Below are 18,628 nucleotides of genomic sequence, written 5' to 3' on the forward strand. Positions count from 1 at the left end.
AAGTTCTTGAGTCTCCTTTGGGTTTGCTTTATATGCCGCCCGGTTGGGAAGAGAGGATCCCGGTACAAAATCAATTTGGTGCTCAATCCCTCTCACGGGTGGGAGCTTGTTTGGAAGCTCGTCCGGGAAGACATCCTTGAAACCTTGCAAAACACTTTCAATCAACAAAGGACAAGGATTAGTGTTAGTATTTAAACATAAATCGTTCCGGACCATGAGGAGAATGGTTGAACGGCTTTTTAGTGCCCACCCAAGGTCGGGAGTCCTAGCTAACAAGCAACCTTTTCCCTCCCTTGCTTGTGGTTTTTCTTGTTTAGGTACTTTATTTTTACTCTCACCACCCCCACTCTCACTTGGCTTTTTTAGCTCACCCTCACTCACAAGCCTTTGGTGAAACCATTCTTATACACCCTCCTATCAAACTCCCAAGGCCTTCCCAACAACACATGACAAGCCGTCATTGGAATGATATCACACATCACCTCATTTAACTATCAGACCTAAATAATTTGGGCTAGGTCCAATTGTGCATTACTAGTACTTTGATAGATCTGACGATTTGTACAACACAGAACCTTAAACAATCTTTTCATACTAGTACTAAAATTGGGCTTATCTGATTGATGGATTTTTAAATACGTGTATATAATTTCAATATTATCTCAAGATTCATCCATCCCCTTTGTAACAAATTATGTGTTGATAAGAGCACTTCCAATGGCACTCCCTTATTTCTCCCTAACTCCTGCCACATCAGCGCCACATCATTTATCCCCAGTTTTTAGCCAACTGCTACATTGGTTTCTCCCTTATTTCTCCCTTATTTCTCCTTAACTCAACATTTCATTTTTACATCATTATTTTTTATATTATTTAATTTTCCTACAAATGTATTTAATAAATAGACTAATAATGAACAATTCATCGTTGTATTAATCATTGAAAAATCGAGAAAAAAAAAAACTACAAATAAAAACCGCAAATAAACAAAGATTAAAAAAAAAAAAAAAACTAAGACGGAGGGGCCGGAGGGGCATCGGGCTCGAGGCCCATCTTAATCTGCAGGCCTTGGATGCATTTCCAGAGGGCCGCCTTTTCTCCGGGCGCTCGTGCGGACCATCCCCACTCAAGTCGATGTGGGTCGCCGGGAGGAGAACCCATCGCCAACAACGAGTGCATCCACTGCTCGTTTGCTTCATCCATGTTGGGAATTTGTGAACTCGACTCTTTCCCCTTACCCTTACCCTTACCCGAGCGGGAATTTTTCTTCCAAAAGCTCATAATTTGATGAAGATTGAAGATTGGGAGAAGAGATTGAAAATGGAGAGAATGAAGATTGTGGGTGATGAATGGAGGAAGTGGAGGAAATATTTATAGGGGTGGGATGTAAAAATAGCCGTTGGGCCGAAAAAAAAAAAAAAAAATTTAAATATCGCCGATTTATCGCCGAGCGTCGCCCACAATGGCCGGCGATAGTCCGGCGATAAAACGCCGGTTGGCGAAAAAACGGTAACATTATCGCCGAATTATCGCCGTTTTCACCACAACGGCCGGCGATAATCCGGCGATGTTCGGCGATTTATCGCCGGATTTTCGCCACCCCCATTGGGAGTGCTCTAAGATAGCCAGTTTAAAAAAGGTGAAAAAAAAAGTCATTTCGAACTTATTTTGATGCTGTTATTTTTCCTAATGCTGTTTTATCCACGTGTTTTAAAGTGACTGTCACATCAACATGTAATATGCTAAGAAAGAAAGATGAGATAATTGCGAAAACTTTCATCTTCCTTAATTTATGTTTCAAATGTTGAAAATTACTCTAAAAATTTAGGATTGATTTATATACTCTACTAATTTAGTATATCTAAACTAAAAGAGCAAGGTAATTAGAAAATTGCATATGAATATCAGAATTGAGTTTCATTGTTACATCTGTATTATCTTGTTGCTTAAAAAATACGTAGTGAATTGAACTTTTAAGCTGTTTCCCAAGTCCCTCATTTTTCATGACCTTGTTCTTGAAATACAATTACAACAAAATTCTTGGCAAAAATAATTAGATCAATAAGCGAAACATAGACAATCTTGATCAAATCATATTCCTTTCTATGTCGAATCTTGTTTTGGAATCTCTTCGAGATTCCTTAAAATAACCATATTCCAAACACTAGCTAGTTGAACCAATAAGCCTAAACACTACAATTACGAATCAACCAAGAATGTTGAGCTATGATTTGATGACACCAAGTGTCTGCGGTTGAAGTGAAACAGAATGCTTCAAATCTCCGATACTCAGCGCGTGGTCTCCCATCGGAATTCTCCGAATCCCGGCTGTGTCCACCACACTCAGATGCTTGCAAACATGGATCCTGATAGGCACCCTCTCCTGCCCGCCCGCGCCCACCCTCACCTTCTCGAACGCAACCAGCTGCTTGTGGGGCGCCCATCCGCCCCCGGGCGGGCTGGAGAACACCAGCACCGTGTGGGACCCCTCCCTTGTCCCCACATTCCTCACGTCCACACTAAAGCTAATCGACAGCCGGCTGCACCTGGCATGGGTCACCCTGACCCATTGGCTTGTCGTGTTGGAGTGGTGGCGCCCGTCCACAGGGACGTACACCATCTTAGGTGCCTCAGCTATCGTGTGCACGAAGCTGGAGTAGGTTAGACCGTGACCAAATGGATACACGACCGGCCCTTGGTAGAACCGGTAAGTCCTCCCAGGGTAATTTTTTGAAGGATTTGGCCTCATGTCCATTGTTGTCATAGCCAGGTTGTTGAGGTATTTTTGCGGATACCATGTCATTGGAAGCTTCCCACCTATACAATCAACATTATCACAGGGAATGGTTCAGTTGAGAACTTATCAATTAAAAGCACAAAACATATCAGTTGGTGACACAAATGGTATCAGTAGCCAACTAATATCAGTTGGTAGCACAAATATATCAGTTCGATGAGCAACTGATATGTTTTGTGTTACGGACTGATACATTTTGTGCTGTCAACTGATAAATTCTGAAATTCGTATTTTAAGATAGTTACGAAATGATCCATCTCCCATGATCAAATAACCTAAATCAGTATATATATTTACCAGGATTATGAGCTCCAAACAAGATATCAGCAATGGCAGCACCACCGGCTTGGCCAGGATAGCCGGCCCACACAATGGCTCCGATCTTCGGATCATGCTTGGCGAAGGAGACATCAACCGCACCACCGGTCATCAACACAAGAATGGTTGGGCCTTTTGAGGCAGCAGCAACCTTGGAGATGAGCTCCCGTTGGCGCCCAGGAAGCAGGAGCCCTGTCCGGTCTTTGAACTCTGCCTCGACAGATTGGTCCAACCCCATAACCATGACAGTTGCATCAGCCGTACGGGCAGCCTCAATGGCGCCACCAAACAACGCGTCACTAGCACAGGCGACATTTGCACATCCTGGCTGATGAATTGCCCTAGCATACTTCCTTATACCTTGCAAAGGCGTCGTGTAACCACACGCCACACCTGCACGAAAGATGGCAAAAAAATGTAAGACAAAAGCTCAAATAGTGTGTAGTTTTTTTTTTTTAATCTTCTTACCAGCATAATTGCCTATCATGGTGAGAGTAACATCGGAATTAGGTCCAATGACGGCGATAGGGTGGTGCTTGCGTGTAGAGAGAGGCAGCACAGGGCCTTGATTTTTGAGCAGAACAATGCCTTGCCTAGCAGCTTCTAGTGCTAGTTCTTGGTGGGGAGGGGAGCAGACGTCGTTCGGGCCAAGGTTGCCGTATGGGTGAGATGATGGCTCTCCATCGAACATTCCTAGCCTCATTTGAACTGTGATGGTGTTGAACAGTGCAAGATCGACTTGTGCTTCTTTGAGAAGCCCCTTTTTAACTGCATTCTCTGTGTGAACTCCCAAGAAAGGCCCACAATCCAAATCCAAACCTTGAGATCAACAAAGATTCACATCAATCAAACAAAGTGTCCATGATCATGGAATTGATGCTGCTAGATAATGTAATCTTGTTACCTGCTTTTATTGCATCAGCAGCAGCTTCTTCTGGAGTTGAGGTGTAATGCTGATTGTCGTAGAATACGCCGACAGAGTCACAATCGGAGACAATGTACCTAATGACATGATCAGCATTTCAACAAGTCAGATGATTTAATTATATTGATTCTTGATGGGAGTTGAGAACATGTTCTAACCCGTTGAGACGCCAAGCACCGCGCACGGTTCCTCGGAGAAGTTTGGGATCAGCGCAGGTAGGAATGCCGTTAACTTGATTGTAGGAACACATCACACTAGCAACATTGCCTTCCTTCACACAACTTCTGAAGGGAATATCAAATGTGTCCACCATGTCCTGTTTTGTTACCTGCAAATTGTGGGAAAGTCTTTCCATTAAAACTATACAATACCTTCTATTTATAACAAACTATACAATACCTTCTATTTATAACAGTGAGAGTCTCATTTTCCACTAATAACAGTTTAACCACATATTCTCTTTATTTTTTTCGTACTTTATCAATTTTACATTAAAACTCATGTCGTTCATAGCTAAGACTAATTTTCTTTTAAGTATTAAGTATTGTCAATGGAAAATGAGTCAAAGAAAAAAACATACTATAAATCGATAGAAACTAATTTTGGTGAATGATCCAAAACGAAAACACAAGGCTATATTTTTGGGATAGATTTAACAAGTAAACAATATCTAAGAGTTGACCAAATGCCCAGACTAGATTTGGAACAGCACATAGTGCGGGCAGCTGTGTGATAGTGTATTGAATGTAATGAGGTGGAAGACGTTTGGATACCTTGGCATTAAAGTGGAACCTATCGACCCCGCTCCAGTTGTCGAGATCATAGGCCGTGTAATGCTTGCAGCAGGCAGCCACCTTCAGCCGCTCTCCGTCCTCCGTCCCCTGCAAACCTCTCACGTACCTCGCTGCGTATTCCCCTGCCACTAGCGGGTCCTCCCCTGGAGTCTCCTGCCCCCGCCCCCACCTCGGATCCCGCAATATGTTCACATTCGGGCTCCAATACGTCAGCCCTGCTACCCCACCGTTGTACATTGCTCGGGCCTCGTCCGACACAACCTGTCCATAATCGCCCCATATTAGTTCCGTCTTCGTTAGACAAAATTAATATGAGATTCAGATGATACATGCCAAGATACATTGTCAGAAGCTAGCTAAGTTTACGAACAAAGAGATAAAATTAGACATGACTTTTAGTCCAATTGTCTTAATTATATACTCCATTACAGAAGTATTATTTTAATCTATGTACACTTTTTATAATTACTTTTCTTAGCCTAATTAATATGGATCTCACACAAAGTTCCAAGAAGATATGATTATTAATGGTGATAAGAAGATAAGACATTTTCGGAAAGCGCAATAATTGAATAGTACATGAGATAACGTTTATATAATCAAGATAATGGTTTCTGATGCAACTATACACTGCGATTGAATTTATATGAACAACTTTATGAATATCGTTTGAGTATTAAATGTCCTACCTACAATTCGAAATAAATGAACAGAAATTCAAAAGCTAGAATTGTTATGTGTATAAATTGATAAAAAAAAAAAAAAAAAAAAGTAACACTAGAAAGTGATCCACTTAAAATGAAATAAAATTAAAATTTACACGATTTAACAGAATCTTACTTTGCCGATCTGTTCCCAAAGCGAGGCATTGAAAGAGGCAGCGGTGTTGATGACCTGCGGGAAACTGGTGGCGCCGGGGAAGGCGCCGCCGAATCTGGTCCCCGGACCGACGTTGGAGACGCCGTGGAGCGCCTCCGACCACCACTCGTAGCCCCTGATCCCGAGGCGCGGCACGGCGGCGGCATTGTTCCCCAGAAGCTTCACCTTCTCCTGCAGCGTCAGGCGCCCGATCAAATCCCTCACCCTCTCCTCCGCCCGCAAATCCGCCCGGCAGAACGGCAGCGTTTTGGTGGCGGCGTCGCGTGGATCGCAGGCGAATGGCTCCCGCGCTCCGGCCGCCGCCAACAGCAGGAAGAGAAAGGCGAGGGATATTTTCATGGTAAGGTATGAAAATGAAATGAATTGGGAAAGTGGAATTGGAGTGAGTACAATTATATAGAAGATGAGTTAGGGATTATGAAAGAGGATGGTGAGAGCAGTTTGTAAGTTTGTATGGACTATGGATGGATGCCCATGATTTTGGTGAGAGAGGGTTGCAAGTTGCGAGGATCAACAAATTTTTTTAAATCGACTATTTGGAGGCAAAACGTGCAAGTTGCACAAAAGTGAGGTTTCCTATTATGGAAGCTTTTTATTATATTTCTAATTGATTAGGTGAAGTCATGAAACCGCGAAAAATGTGATCACCAAATGCAAGTTTCGTGTTGATTTAATTCTGTATTAGTTACTGGATTTAATTTTTATTTTATTTTATATTTTTTTAGTGTTCTGTTAATATCATTTGATTGAGTAAATGTATGTACATTATTCTAAATGGATGATGTTTAACACATCTTTTGCTAAGTTTGCTTGACAGTTGGGAAAAAGAAACTTAATTAACCGGGCAGTTTCTTTCGGCAAGAGGATAAAAAAATGGTGTTTAATGAATTAAGTGAATGGATAATAAGTATGAGAAAAAAATAATGTAAGAAAAAGTAATAATAATTGATTTTGTCCAGAAAAATACGAATAGATTAACATATGAGACAGATCTAGATCTGCAATATATAATCTGTTATCTGTAGAAGAATAGTAGTAGTAATAAATAATACTCCAGATTTCCATGTAATAACTATCATGCCCTTAATTAGCAACAAATTCTTTGTAAGAAAAAAAATATAATTCTCTATACGTGATATATCTGTCACACATTTATCAGGCTAACTAAAGAGTTGTGAATATGTTGGTAAGACTTTCTATTTTAAGAAAATCAAGTTGATAGTTTTGGTAGTTGTTTTGAACTCTCTCATTGCCAAAGAACCTGAAACCATTACTAACCCTAGCTAGTGAGAGTTTGATATACGGATGTACAATTTTGTGTTAAGTCACTAACCCTTTGTTTTGATAGTATGATGTTTTTTCTCTTCTTAAGAAAGTTTTTATTTTGATAAATTCTTTAACTCCGAATGAGAGATTATTTATTAGGAATGAGAGATTATTTATTAGGAGTATAAACTTCATATTATGAGACGACTTAAGTATTTTTTCTTGTTCATTGTGACAATTGACAAGTCCAAAAAGACACAAATATTTTAGATCTAAATTTTGAGAAGTTTGCAACTAGTATTTTGGTACATCCATGATTCTAATGGGGGATCTCTTGTGGAAAAATATCTCAATCTAAATAAAGATTACATGGACAAATATAATTTCTACATTATTTTAATTTTTAAGTAACAAAAATGTCATAAGTGAGTTGGGTAGTATTTTGCCTATAATAGAGTTTCATAAGATAGAAAGTGAAATCACATAATGGTGCAAAACGATGCTTTCAAGCAACTCCCCCACTGTCATACGTATTATTCTTCTTTGTGAATTGTGATAATGCTCCGATATGCTTGCCCGCTTTGCAAGTTGCATTACTTTAATTTCAAAAATACAGATGGCAATCCATCATTGGTCATAGAGTGGCAAAGTATTACTATATAATATCTTGTATTTTTGTTTTATTTATATGTACGTATCTTTATGGGGACATACTCATGTTTAAATATTACTACATCGTCAGGGACTGTTTTTATACATATAGTATGCCATAGCGGGCGAAAATATAATTTAATAAGCTGACAATAAAATTTATAAATTATTACTAGAATTTTGAAAAGCCCTGAGTAGGCAAAAAGAGCATTGATTACCTATATGTTTTATTTTCAACCAAAAGTAAAATGAGCCTATAAGCGTAAGGATTGAATGAGTAACATTTCCTATGGGCAATATGCCAATATCTAATCATATATTCATGTTATAAAGAAAATAAAATATAGAGGGGATACTGTCTTTTAAATCCTCTAGCCTGTTTCATAGAGTTTTAAATTTGAATTTAAAATCACAAAATTTTAATTCCGTCCTAATTTCACTATATGAGTTAAGTATAGACATAGTACTACGATTTTAGAGCTTTATTAAAGACGATTGATAATACAATACACAAGTCACCTTTCATTTACGTGGCAAAGTTATATTGATTTGCACAGTTTTATTAATACAACACGCAAGTTTTCTCATTCTAGAAGAAGAAAAGTGAACAAACAAAAACATTCAGACCAGTAAATACAAAAGTAGAATTGAAAATACTCATTATATGCTGATGATAAAGATATAATCTGAAAGTATTACACATAATTTCTTTCTTGGTCGGGTCGGATTTGGGCCGTTGTATGGGCTGCCAATTTGCAGGTCTTAGCCCATCTTATTTCCAAACCAAATTTCTCCCACTAAGCTACTATGCCTTAAATAGTGATGCTAAGTTGGTAATAACCCAGATTAGTAGTAATACTTAAGATGAAAGGTAATGCCATTGAAAGGTATCGCATGTCATCGGCGTTGCTTTTGATCTCAGCGTGTCTTTTGCTGAACAACTACGGGAGGAATCGCCATCCTCGACCTTCTTGTCAAATCTCCGCTTGCTCAATCTCGCACGCCTGTGTGACGTATACCTTTAAAGTGTTGCGTGTATATATCTCGCAGTACATGTTCTTCGTTAAGACATTGCTCACCACACTAGTGCATCCAGATTCTGGAAAAGAATCATCAGGAATTCTGATGCAGCTAGGATTAATTTGCTGCTTCAGATGATGGTGGCCTTTGGCAGGAGACCGCGCAGGTGAGGCTGTTATTGCGTCCTCTCGCCCAGCTACGTTTTATACCATCACCTTTTTAATTTTCATTTCATTTTCATATGCATACTTTCTTTTTCCATTCCCTCTTTATGGAAAAGAAATAAATTATTCATGGCTATTCACCATCATCTGAAGCAGCAAAGGAGCATACATTAATCCTAGCTGCATCAGGATTCGTGATGATTCTTTTCCAGAATCTGGATGGTGAACAATGTCTTAATCGCTTCATCATCATCACTTGTATCCTGCACAAGATATACGATGAAGTCAGTTCGCTTCATGTGTAGAGCTATGTGCAGTACGCTGTTGCCGTCCACGTCTGCTGCCTCTATCAGCTCAGGGCAACTCTCAGCCAATATTTTGAATGACTCTAGCGAGTTGTATGTCACACAGGCGTGCAATATATTTCTTTTGTCGGCGATCCTCCTGTGGCGGGCTGCTTCCAGAGCAACCGGGGATTTGAAAAGAAGGTCGAGGATGGCGACATGGCCCTCCAAGGCGAGGGGATTCCTCCCATACTTATCTAACAAAACATCTAACATATTGATGCATGCCCCTTAGAACAATCATAAAATTTATAACTCTCTACTTTCAACTCGGAACTCCAAAAAAATATTTGTGGTATGAAGAGGAAGAAGAGAAAGGTACTTATAGGCATGAGACATGATAAAATTGTGGGATTCTCCGGATCGAAATGGTCCAGATTTGATCACCAAGATTTGATTTACTCAATTTGATGGTCAACACGCGTTGTAATTTCTGTGCAAATCTACGCGGTCAAATGAAACATATATTAATGAAATCCATTATCGCTACAAATTCTTTTTTTTTTTTAACTTTTCTTCAGTATTTATTTTCCTAGTTTAAGGATTTCAATTATAATTTTAATTAAATATGGCTTATAATTTTTTTATAATTATAAATTATATTCAATATAATAATAACAATAAATAAATAAATTTAGGTATATAATTATAGTAGTAATTATATTTATTATTGTGTCGACAATTAATAAATTATTAAGAAAATCGTAATGTAGTTATAGAAATTATAAATCATAATAATATAATGAACATTGTCATGTTCTCCATTGATAACTTATTAAGTTAATTAGATAATTCGGTTATGAATTATGATGTCAATTAGTTATTTGAATTCAATTAATTAAATTTCAAAATTACAGATGGCAATCGACCTTGGTCATGGAGTGGCAAAGTTTTATATAATACTACTATCTTATATTTTTGTTTTATTTATATGTAGGTATCTTAGACTTAGAGGACATACTTAATATTACTACATCGTCAGCGCCTGTATTTATACATCTGTAGCGGTATTTCATAGCAGGCAAAAATATAATATGATAAGCTCATTTCGGGGGACAGTAATATTAACATTGCAATTGTATATTTGTATAGCTTAGTGGGCAAAAAGAGCCTAGATTACTTATAGTACTAGTACTATATTTTATTTTCCGCCAAAAATAAATTGAACCTAGGAGTACATTTTTAGCAATATTTCAACATCTAATAATAATAATAACAATTTATAGAGAGATTATTATTGTCCTTTGAAATCACTAAATTGCCTTGAAGTCTAGTCCATTCCACAAAGTTTCAAATATAAATTTAAAATCATGAAGTTTTAGTTTTTTCACTATTGTCTTAACCATCCTAAATTCAATTAAGTCAAGTAGTATGATTTTAGAGCCAGCTCCTATTTATCGAAGAAGATTCACAATTCTGATTTTGCACATACTAACAATGTCGAAGGATGTAGTTTTATAGGTTGATGTTGGTGGATTCTTATCACAAACATTGTTTTGCAAAATCCAATAGGGAATTAGACGCATTCATCTTTTATACAGCACTCGACACTATTTAGTTTCTCATTTTTGGAATTAAGACATGCAATTGTGATATCCAGTGGCGGATCTTTGGGGTGGAGGGGGGAGCCTCCGTGCGACTGATCTCCTCTTATCCGTACGTAAAATTACCATGTCCGCTTCCTCCGTTTTCCCCGACGTCACCCTGAAAATCGAAAAAAATTATCATTCTCGCTCTAAACCAACCTACTAATATATATTTGCGCCCCCCCCCATTTATGAATCTTGGATCTGCGACTGGTGATACCAACTAAGCCTAACAAGTGTAAGCACATAGTAAAGGGAAGATTATGGTTTGTCGCATGCCTTTCAAATCACGAGTTTATGGGTTAGTAAATGCAAGAGAGATAATTTGGGCTGGGTACAACAAGAGAAATTTTGGGCCTTCACGCTCTAACATTTACCCCGGCCCAATTCCAAATCAAATTTCTCCCACTGGCCCAATACTTAATTCTGGACGTGCTACTGTGCCTTAAATAATGATGCTAAGTTGGTAACAACCCATTTTAGTAGTATAAAAATAAATGTTACGATATATTATGATGATTGTAATTCTTTGGACATGCTATTTGGTTGATACGTAATACGGTGTATATTTTAATTTTAACTATAGAAAATTAATTAGTATCAGATTTTTGGTTTTTTTTATATATTTGTGCAATTTTTTTTGTAGTTTGAATTTTACTAGTTTTTGGGGCGATTAAGTTGGGTTAAATATTTATTTTAAAGAAATTTGGAGATTCCATTGGGTTCAATTTAGGAAAAAAACAAACCAAAAAACATAAGAATAAGAAGATAATTTAGATATCGAAAGCAAAGCAGAGTAGCAACATCACAAGTTATATGTAAAGCTGATGAGGCTGAGGCCATCTTCTACTAAAACTTCACAGTGTGATCCAATGTCGAACTTTCGCCTTCACCGCTTTCTCTCGAATCGGATCCAAACTCGGCTTCCACCCCTTCCCCGACATCTGCCTCCTCATAAACTCCGGCCTCCCCTCCAATATCTCCGCAAACCAATCCAATCTCGCCTCCTCCCTCTCATCCCATCGCTTCCTATTCTTCGCCGCGGTGCAAATCCGCGCGAAAATTGGCAGGAATCCGGTGTACGACACCAGCGCGGCGTTTGATTTGAGAGCTGCGCTGTTCGCGAGGATTAATCGCCGAGCTTCCCCCGACGACAGCTGGATCGGCTTTCCCCTCCTGATCCGGAGCATCAGGTAGGTTTTCCTGACCTCGAGCTTCTGATCCGCCGGGAGCGGCGCTGGCTTTCCGCCGCTCGCGATCGGATTGAATTCCACCACCACGTGCTGCGGGTGCTCCAGCATGAGCTCCGCGGCGGTGATTGGTGAGTCGTAGGTGACGACGCTGCCGTCGGAGAGGATGACTCTTCGGGATGCGTCGGGTAGGCGGTGCGGCGCGGCGTTCCCCATCGGCGGCGGCTTGAATTGAATTAGGAGATTTAAATGGAGTAAAAGCATGCGTTTTGTTGGATTATAAATTAAGAGAGAGAGAGAGAGAGGGGTTTGTTAAACCGCTCCAACTTTGAGATTAGTGCTGATGCTGGACTCAGTAACAACTAATTACAATGTCAAATGAAGTTGTTACTCCATATTTTTTATTTTAATACCAGACTATATAATATAATGTTGATATAAATGAATATGACTTTCAACAAATATTTGGTTGACTTGGTGTTGAATCACATAAAAATAGCACATACCATGTGAATTAAAAAATGAATTTAATATCTAATGCATGCACACTATATCATCCCATATTTTTTCTTGAATTATTTTGTAGTGCCAATTATATACACTATAATAACACAATGTCTTTAGGTAAATTTGTTACATCAAATTATTGCAAGTCTCTTGATTTAGTAAATACGATATCATAGGAAGTTAAGTTTGATAATTCATTTTTAAAATAGTAGTATATAAATTTATGTCGGAAAACAGATGGAGAATTAACACTTGCTCAGGACATATTATAGCCAAATTGGTAAAAATGAAAATGATATTAGCACTACTTAGGAAAGTGATTAAGAATTGGTCAAAAATAGAAATAGACATTTGTTGGGGATTTGCGCTAATTTAGAAGATGTGAAGCGATATTGATATATTTATGAGTGAAAATATAGTGTACTAAGTCATACCAACCAAACCAATTTAAGTCGGTATAGAGGAACCGTTCAACGGCATTACCTTTCATCTAATACTATTATATTATGTCATGGAAAAAGTAACTACTTGTAATTTTATCTTACAAATTCATTAATCAATATAAAAAGCAAAGAACGAAAGAGAGAGTGAAATTAAGTGATCGAAATACATTTGCACAAGTATTTCCAACTTATAGTTGAAACCAATGGAAGTTCGCATTATAAGAAAAAAAAAAAGATAGTATAGTAAGTGAATGGAAATAAAACAAGTATTTTTCCTTCATATGAATTATAAAAAATCATATATATACTGGTAACATGATCATAAAATTTAGTAGTATGGATTTAATTCAGTTTTTTATGAAAGCAACTTGAAAACAACAAGATGTGAAGGCCGGCTTAAAAATGAGCCCAATATCAGTAAAATAAACAGTGATCCAGAAAAAATCTGATGGCCCATTTTGTCTTTTGAGCCCAATCATTTAAAAACCGCGAGAGGAAGATTTGGTTATTAGTAATGCCCCAATTTTTTCTATAGTTAACAGATATCCGTCACGTCATTTTTTTTTTTTTTTCGTCCGTCCCATAAAAATAGTCTTATTTATAAAAATTTGTCCCAACTTATTACTCATATACATTTATTTATTTACATGTGGTATGGTCCCATCACTAAACACTAATAATAATGTGGGTTCCATTATCTACTAACGCTACTTTTACTACAATTTTCTTCATTTCTCTTACTTTACCATGCATTAATTATCGTGTATCTCAAATATCCCTATTTTATACTCCCTCCGTCTCAAGATAATTGGAGCATTTTTTTTCAGGAGATTTAAGAAATTGATTTTTAAAGATTAACGTGGAGAGAGAAAAGTAAGAGAGTGAATAAAGGAAAGATATATAGTAAAAGAGAGAATAAAGTAATATTATAATAAAGTAAGAGAGAGAATGAAGTTATTACCAAAAAAAGACTTAACTACCTAGGGACAAATTAAAAAGAAATACACCTCAACTATTTTGGGACGGCGGGAGTATGTCCCAACTTATACTCATAGCCCATAGGGCCTCAGCGCACGTGATGACACAGCCCAGCCGTGATCCGTCACCACGCCCCACGAGCTCGTCTGATCGAGGCCCAACTGGTTCAACTGATCCAGGACCAGCAGCCGCTCAAGGCATGCAAAATATCGAGACTACAACTCAAGATAAACTTGGATCCTTATGCGATTTTTATTTCCTTTTACAATGTCGATGGAGTTGACAATTAAATAAATAGTAGTAGTAACATTTTTTGCATCAACCACAAATGATGCTTATTTAAATTTTCAGTTGTCTGCATAAAATTGGCCCAACTGAAATTTAACTGTATATAAAACTGCATTCGATTTTACAACACCACAAAATGAAATATCTCATACATATATTATGAATAATAAAATAATTATTAAAGTAATGTTACAATCACAAGGCCCACCAACCTCACCTACATGGGTCCGTTTTACTTTTCACTATCATTTCAATGGAAAAAAAAAGAAAAACCAAGCGATTACTTCAAATTAAATGCAAATTATTTTTTTCTGAAAATAGTCAATTTGAGGTCTATTTCAATTTCCAATCACCACTGAAACAATTGATGCAACTTGCAAGACACATATATCCATTTATTCAAAATCGACAAAACCCAATCCTCTATGAAAGGTTTTGGTTAATTTAAAAGGTAGAGTTTGCAAACACTTTTCTATATATATTTCTTTTCAGTTTTTCAAAATTGTTTGGAGAGATGATCTTAAGATGTTAAAATACTACTTGTTCATACAGCGTCGAAGTATCTCATCGGTTGGATTTAAAAAAAAAAAGAAGATAATACTTTTTATTGATTTTCGAAAATACTAACTTTTAGTCCGAAGAATTTACATATAACTATTAGGATGAGATCAAGAGATGTATGTGAAAAATATGATATTTGTCACATTTATTTAAAAAATTATTTGCATTTTTCCTGATCCGAAATTGCATGTTGATAATCTTACGAGCAAATTGGGCCAATCTTATTTTTATTTGAAGTTTGAACACAATGCTTACGCTCTTTAATTCCAAAATACACACATATTTTCAGATTCTTAACCTAGATCATCAATTGATCAAATATATTTGAAGAAATGAAAAAAAAATGAAATTAAAGAGAGAAAGAAGCAAGAAATAGAATAAAAATGAAATTAGAGGGAGAAAGAAGCAAGATAAGAAGATAACGAGGATAAACACCAAATAATTAAATTGTAGTACTAGTATTGGGTTGACACTAAGAAGAACAATTGAACTCCAAATACTTAAAAACACATTTAAACAGTCAAAACAGAATAAAGCATAACATGAAGCCATATTTCATATAGCATATTGCTACAATTACAAAAACGTGAAAAAAGTATTAAATTGTTTATTAAGTTTTTATAGTACTATAAAACAAAATAAATATCTTATTGTAGATTTTACTATGACACGTCATATTCGAGGATGTATGGAGCTCAACATTGTGTTATTGCTTCATTTTCGTCAACTATATATATTTACATTTAAAATATTTTAACTGATTTATATATATATATAGCGTGAGCATGACCACATTCTCCCGTGAGCTAGCTTTCAAGTAGTATTTCTACCAATCTCATCTTTATAGGGTCCAATCCAACAACGCAACAACTAAATGAAAATTTTATTTATTATATTTCTTTATCCATAACTACGAATAAAATAATACGCCACCCATTTCCCACTTATGTAATTTCTATTTTTCTATTAAAAAATTAAGTAATTTCAGGTTGAATTTGGGGCCCTGCGGATAATGGGCCATGTAGCTGATGTTAGAGCGTGCTGTGGTAAATTGTGGGCCCATAAATTTAAATTTCTGGTATAATTTAGTGAGCCGTTGATCCAGCAATCATACAACTCATATTTTTCAAAAATAAGTAATTTCAGTTATTATTAGTATTATGTAATTTCTATTTTAAAAAACTGCTAATTAAGGTTCCTTTTTTCATGGTATCTTTTTATTGGTGTTCTACAGCTACGATTGACTACAAATAATTACATCAAGAAGACTAATATTATTGCACACCGCCGCACACTTTATTTTATAATAAGTTGTTTATTTGTCATTAAAACCAAATATTCGATCTTATACACAAACAAAATAAAATTAACGTCAAATATTGTTGTTGGTGTAATTTATAGTATAAAAATCATTGCAGCTCTTCTTATAGTAGTATATCATATATTGTGATTTCTCTTAGCAAATATCGTTACAAATTCGAAAAACAAATTTATCGTGCTCCCGCCATAAGATCGGTCGCAAAATACAATAGTGTAAGACACATAAATATTCACGCAGCATAAGATTGTATTAAATTAAGAGCCTATAAAGTAGAAACCAATTCGGATGATAATGACCAAAAAGTTAGGGTGAGTCCATAATTATTGTAGTTTGACAAAACATATTGAATTTTTTTGGCTTAATTGGAGGTCGGCCACATGAAAAACTCCCTTTAAGGGTATTAGTGTAACTTGGCATCTCCAAATATTTACATATATAAGAGTTTGTTTACTACAAATTTCATAACTATTGAAGGAAAACATGAGAGGAATCGTGTTATTGATAGATGATTTGAGGTCATCATATTCATCAAATATTTGCAGAATTTGCCACGAAGAAGAATTTGAGAGCTGCAAAACTCTCGAGACTCCTTGTGCTTGTTCTGGCACTGTCAAGGTATGTTCATCTTTATATAGGTATTTTGGGGCACCCTTTTTTGATCATTCAATATATTCTTGTGTTTCCAGTTTGCACACAGGGATTGTGTACAGAGATGGTGCGATGAAAAGGGAAATACAATTTGCGAAATTTGCTTACAGGTGACTTTTATATAGAGAGAAAGACAGAGGGGCTTTAATAATAGTATAAAACTGGTTTCAAATTCTTCATATTATTTGTGATTTAGAATTATTAGCATTGAAGAGCTTCTCATATTCCTTTCTTCCACTAGTTTTGTGAGGTTCAAAAGTTTGGATTTTTCAACCCCTCAAAAAAAATTGGAGTTTTTCAAGTTTGTCCTTTCTCAGATATTAAGAAGAAGGAATTTCATGTTTTTTGTTCATTACATTTATTTTTCATATTTAGATAGTATAATTATTAATAGTGCGTGGATGTGGTTATCCAGATACATATGCACTGTGCTAAAAGGAAAAGATAGATGTTAATGTCACTATCTCAACTGAAGTTCTTTTTTATCCAGTTGAATGCTTGCTTATTTTTCTATTACAGCAATGGGATGGGACACACCATATGTTCTTATCTAGTTTTCTTTCCAAATTAATTCCCACTATTTTATAGTCTCCCCACTTCTTTTTATTCATTTTTGTGACGTCAAGAGTTTTTCGAATTAGTAGTAGTATAATTATAATGAAAAGCTTCTTTTTTATTCCATTTATAAATTTAATTGCAGAAATTTGAACCTGGCTACACATCGCCACCAAAGAAAATAAAGCTAATCGATGCAACAGTGACAATAAGGTATCCACTCCTCTCTCTCAATTTCTCAATTAATTAATACGACTAGTAGTTATTTTATACTCCACTTAGTATGCAACTGAAATAAGGATTTGTTTTTTTCTTGTTTTTAAATACACCGGCTTGTTCATGGCTTATTATTTAATCTGTCCTCAATTTGAGGCTAATAATTCAAAACCCATACTATGTTTTTTGTCTTAGTAATACCCCACTAAGTTGGTTATTAGAAGAAAAATAAAGAGATAAGCCTCACATCACAATATAATAGTACAACTATATAAAGAGATAAGTTGGTTATCATGCATCATATACATAATTGTGTACATAAACATTAATGCAATAGCTGTATTATTCATTGAATGTGACAGGGGGAGTTTGGAAGTGCCAAGAAATGAGCAAGGAGAAAATGAAATAGTTGAAACAGAGCATCAATGTGAAGATGCAGATCATAGAAGCCCTTCTTTTTGCACAACACTGGCTCTAATTGTGAGTATATTTTCTGAATTATTGAGTCATATTCATATGGAAATTTATATAATTAGCTTCTAAAATTTGAGTTTTACTACTCTTGCAGTTCACAGCTCTTCTTTTGACAAGACACTTATTTGCTATTATAACTGGAGCAGGGGATTACCCCTTTTCATTACTAACTGTAAGTAGCCACATTTTCTACCATTAAACATTTATGCATAAATATCATTCTATGCTTTAGGAAACACCCAAAAAGAAAATAAAAAATTAAGTTAAATGTTTTGGAATGGTATTGCAGGTGCTTATAGCCAGGGCTAGTGGTATACTGGTTCCCATGTACATATTGATTAGGATTTTATCAGCACTACAGAGCAACATTAGGCATCATTATCAGGTATGTTGGATATCCTATACATATATCCATAAATATATCTACCTAGTTAAATAGTGCAAATTGTGCAATAGTTCAACAACATTTTACCTGTGTTTCAGAATGCAGATAGTGAGACAAACTCCAATGAAGATGAAGAGCAGTGGCATAGTACTAGTATGGAGGCACAAGTTTAACCAATTATTTGTACCTTCTGTGTATTCTTCCCTCTTTTCCAATTTTCTTTCACATAGAGATGAAGATATAGAAAAGCCTTGCAGAAATATAATGAAGATGACATTTTTTTATAATTTTATCTGCAATCTCTAAATGAAATTGAAA

General features: G+C 36.1%; 3 protein-coding genes across 3 annotated transcripts; 1 reads left to right on the plus strand and 2 right to left on the minus strand.

Annotated features, from left to right (window-relative positions):
- Positions 1-2,082: 2,082 nt before the first annotated feature.
- On the minus strand, positions 2,083-6,399 carry LOC125211852 (probable beta-D-xylosidase 2). The gene is made up of 7 exons (XM_048111794.1): positions 5,675-6,399; positions 4,814-5,095; positions 4,199-4,368; positions 4,020-4,117; positions 3,584-3,934; positions 3,095-3,508; positions 2,083-2,817 (listed from the first exon to the last, which is right to left on the minus strand). Exons 1-7 carry the CDS (start codon positions 6,050-6,052, stop codon positions 2,225-2,227), a joined length of 2,286 nt encoding a protein of 761 aa, XP_047967751.1. The 5' UTR covers positions 6,053-6,399; the 3' UTR covers positions 2,083-2,224.
- Positions 6,400-11,601: 5,202 nt separating this feature from the next.
- On the minus strand, positions 11,602-12,150 carry LOC125209279. The gene has a single exon (XM_048108884.1). It carries the CDS (start codon positions 12,148-12,150, stop codon positions 11,602-11,604), a length of 549 nt encoding a protein of 182 aa, XP_047964841.1.
- A 4,337-nt stretch (positions 12,151-16,487) lies between these two features.
- LOC125213445 lies at positions 16,488-18,597 on the plus strand. The gene is made up of 7 exons (XM_048114001.1): positions 16,488-16,647; positions 16,719-16,790; positions 17,381-17,448; positions 17,814-17,931; positions 18,020-18,097; positions 18,215-18,310; positions 18,409-18,597. The coding sequence occupies exons 1-7, from the start codon at positions 16,513-16,515 to the stop codon at positions 18,481-18,483; spliced, it is 642 nt and encodes a 213-aa protein (XP_047969958.1). The 5' UTR covers positions 16,488-16,512; the 3' UTR covers positions 18,484-18,597.
- Positions 18,598-18,628: the final 31 nt, after the last annotated feature.

Source organism: Salvia hispanica, chromosome 3, assembly GCF_023119035.1.
Source record: "Salvia hispanica cultivar TCC Black 2014 chromosome 3, UniMelb_Shisp_WGS_1.0, whole genome shotgun sequence".
Taxonomy (NCBI): Eukaryota; Viridiplantae; Streptophyta; class Magnoliopsida; order Lamiales; family Lamiaceae; genus Salvia; species Salvia hispanica.

Coding starts and splice junctions, on each gene's coding strand:
- LOC125211852 (XM_048111794.1), bottom strand. CDS start 6,052: ATGAAAATATCCCTCGCCTTTCTCTTCCTGCTGTTGGCGGCGGCCGGA. Junction 5,096..5,674: donor TTTGGGAACAGATCGGCAAA/GTAAGATTCTGT, acceptor GATTATGGACAG/GTTGTGTCGGACGAGGCCCG. Junction 2,818..3,094: donor GTTTGGAGCTCATAATCCTG/GTAAATATATAT, acceptor TTGATTGTATAG/GTGGGAAGCTTCCAATGACA.
- LOC125209279 (XM_048108884.1), bottom strand. CDS start 12,150: ATGGGGAACGCCGCGCCGCACCGCCTACCCGACGCATCCCGAAGAGTC.
- LOC125213445 (XM_048114001.1), top strand. CDS start 16,513: ATGAGAGGAATCGTGTTATTGATAGATGATTTGAGGTCATCATATTCA. Junction 16,791..17,380: donor TTTGCGAAATTTGCTTACAG/GTGACTTTTATA, acceptor ATTTAATTGCAG/AAATTTGAACCTGGCTACAC. Junction 17,932..18,019: donor GCACAACACTGGCTCTAATT/GTGAGTATATTT, acceptor CTACTCTTGCAG/TTCACAGCTCTTCTTTTGAC.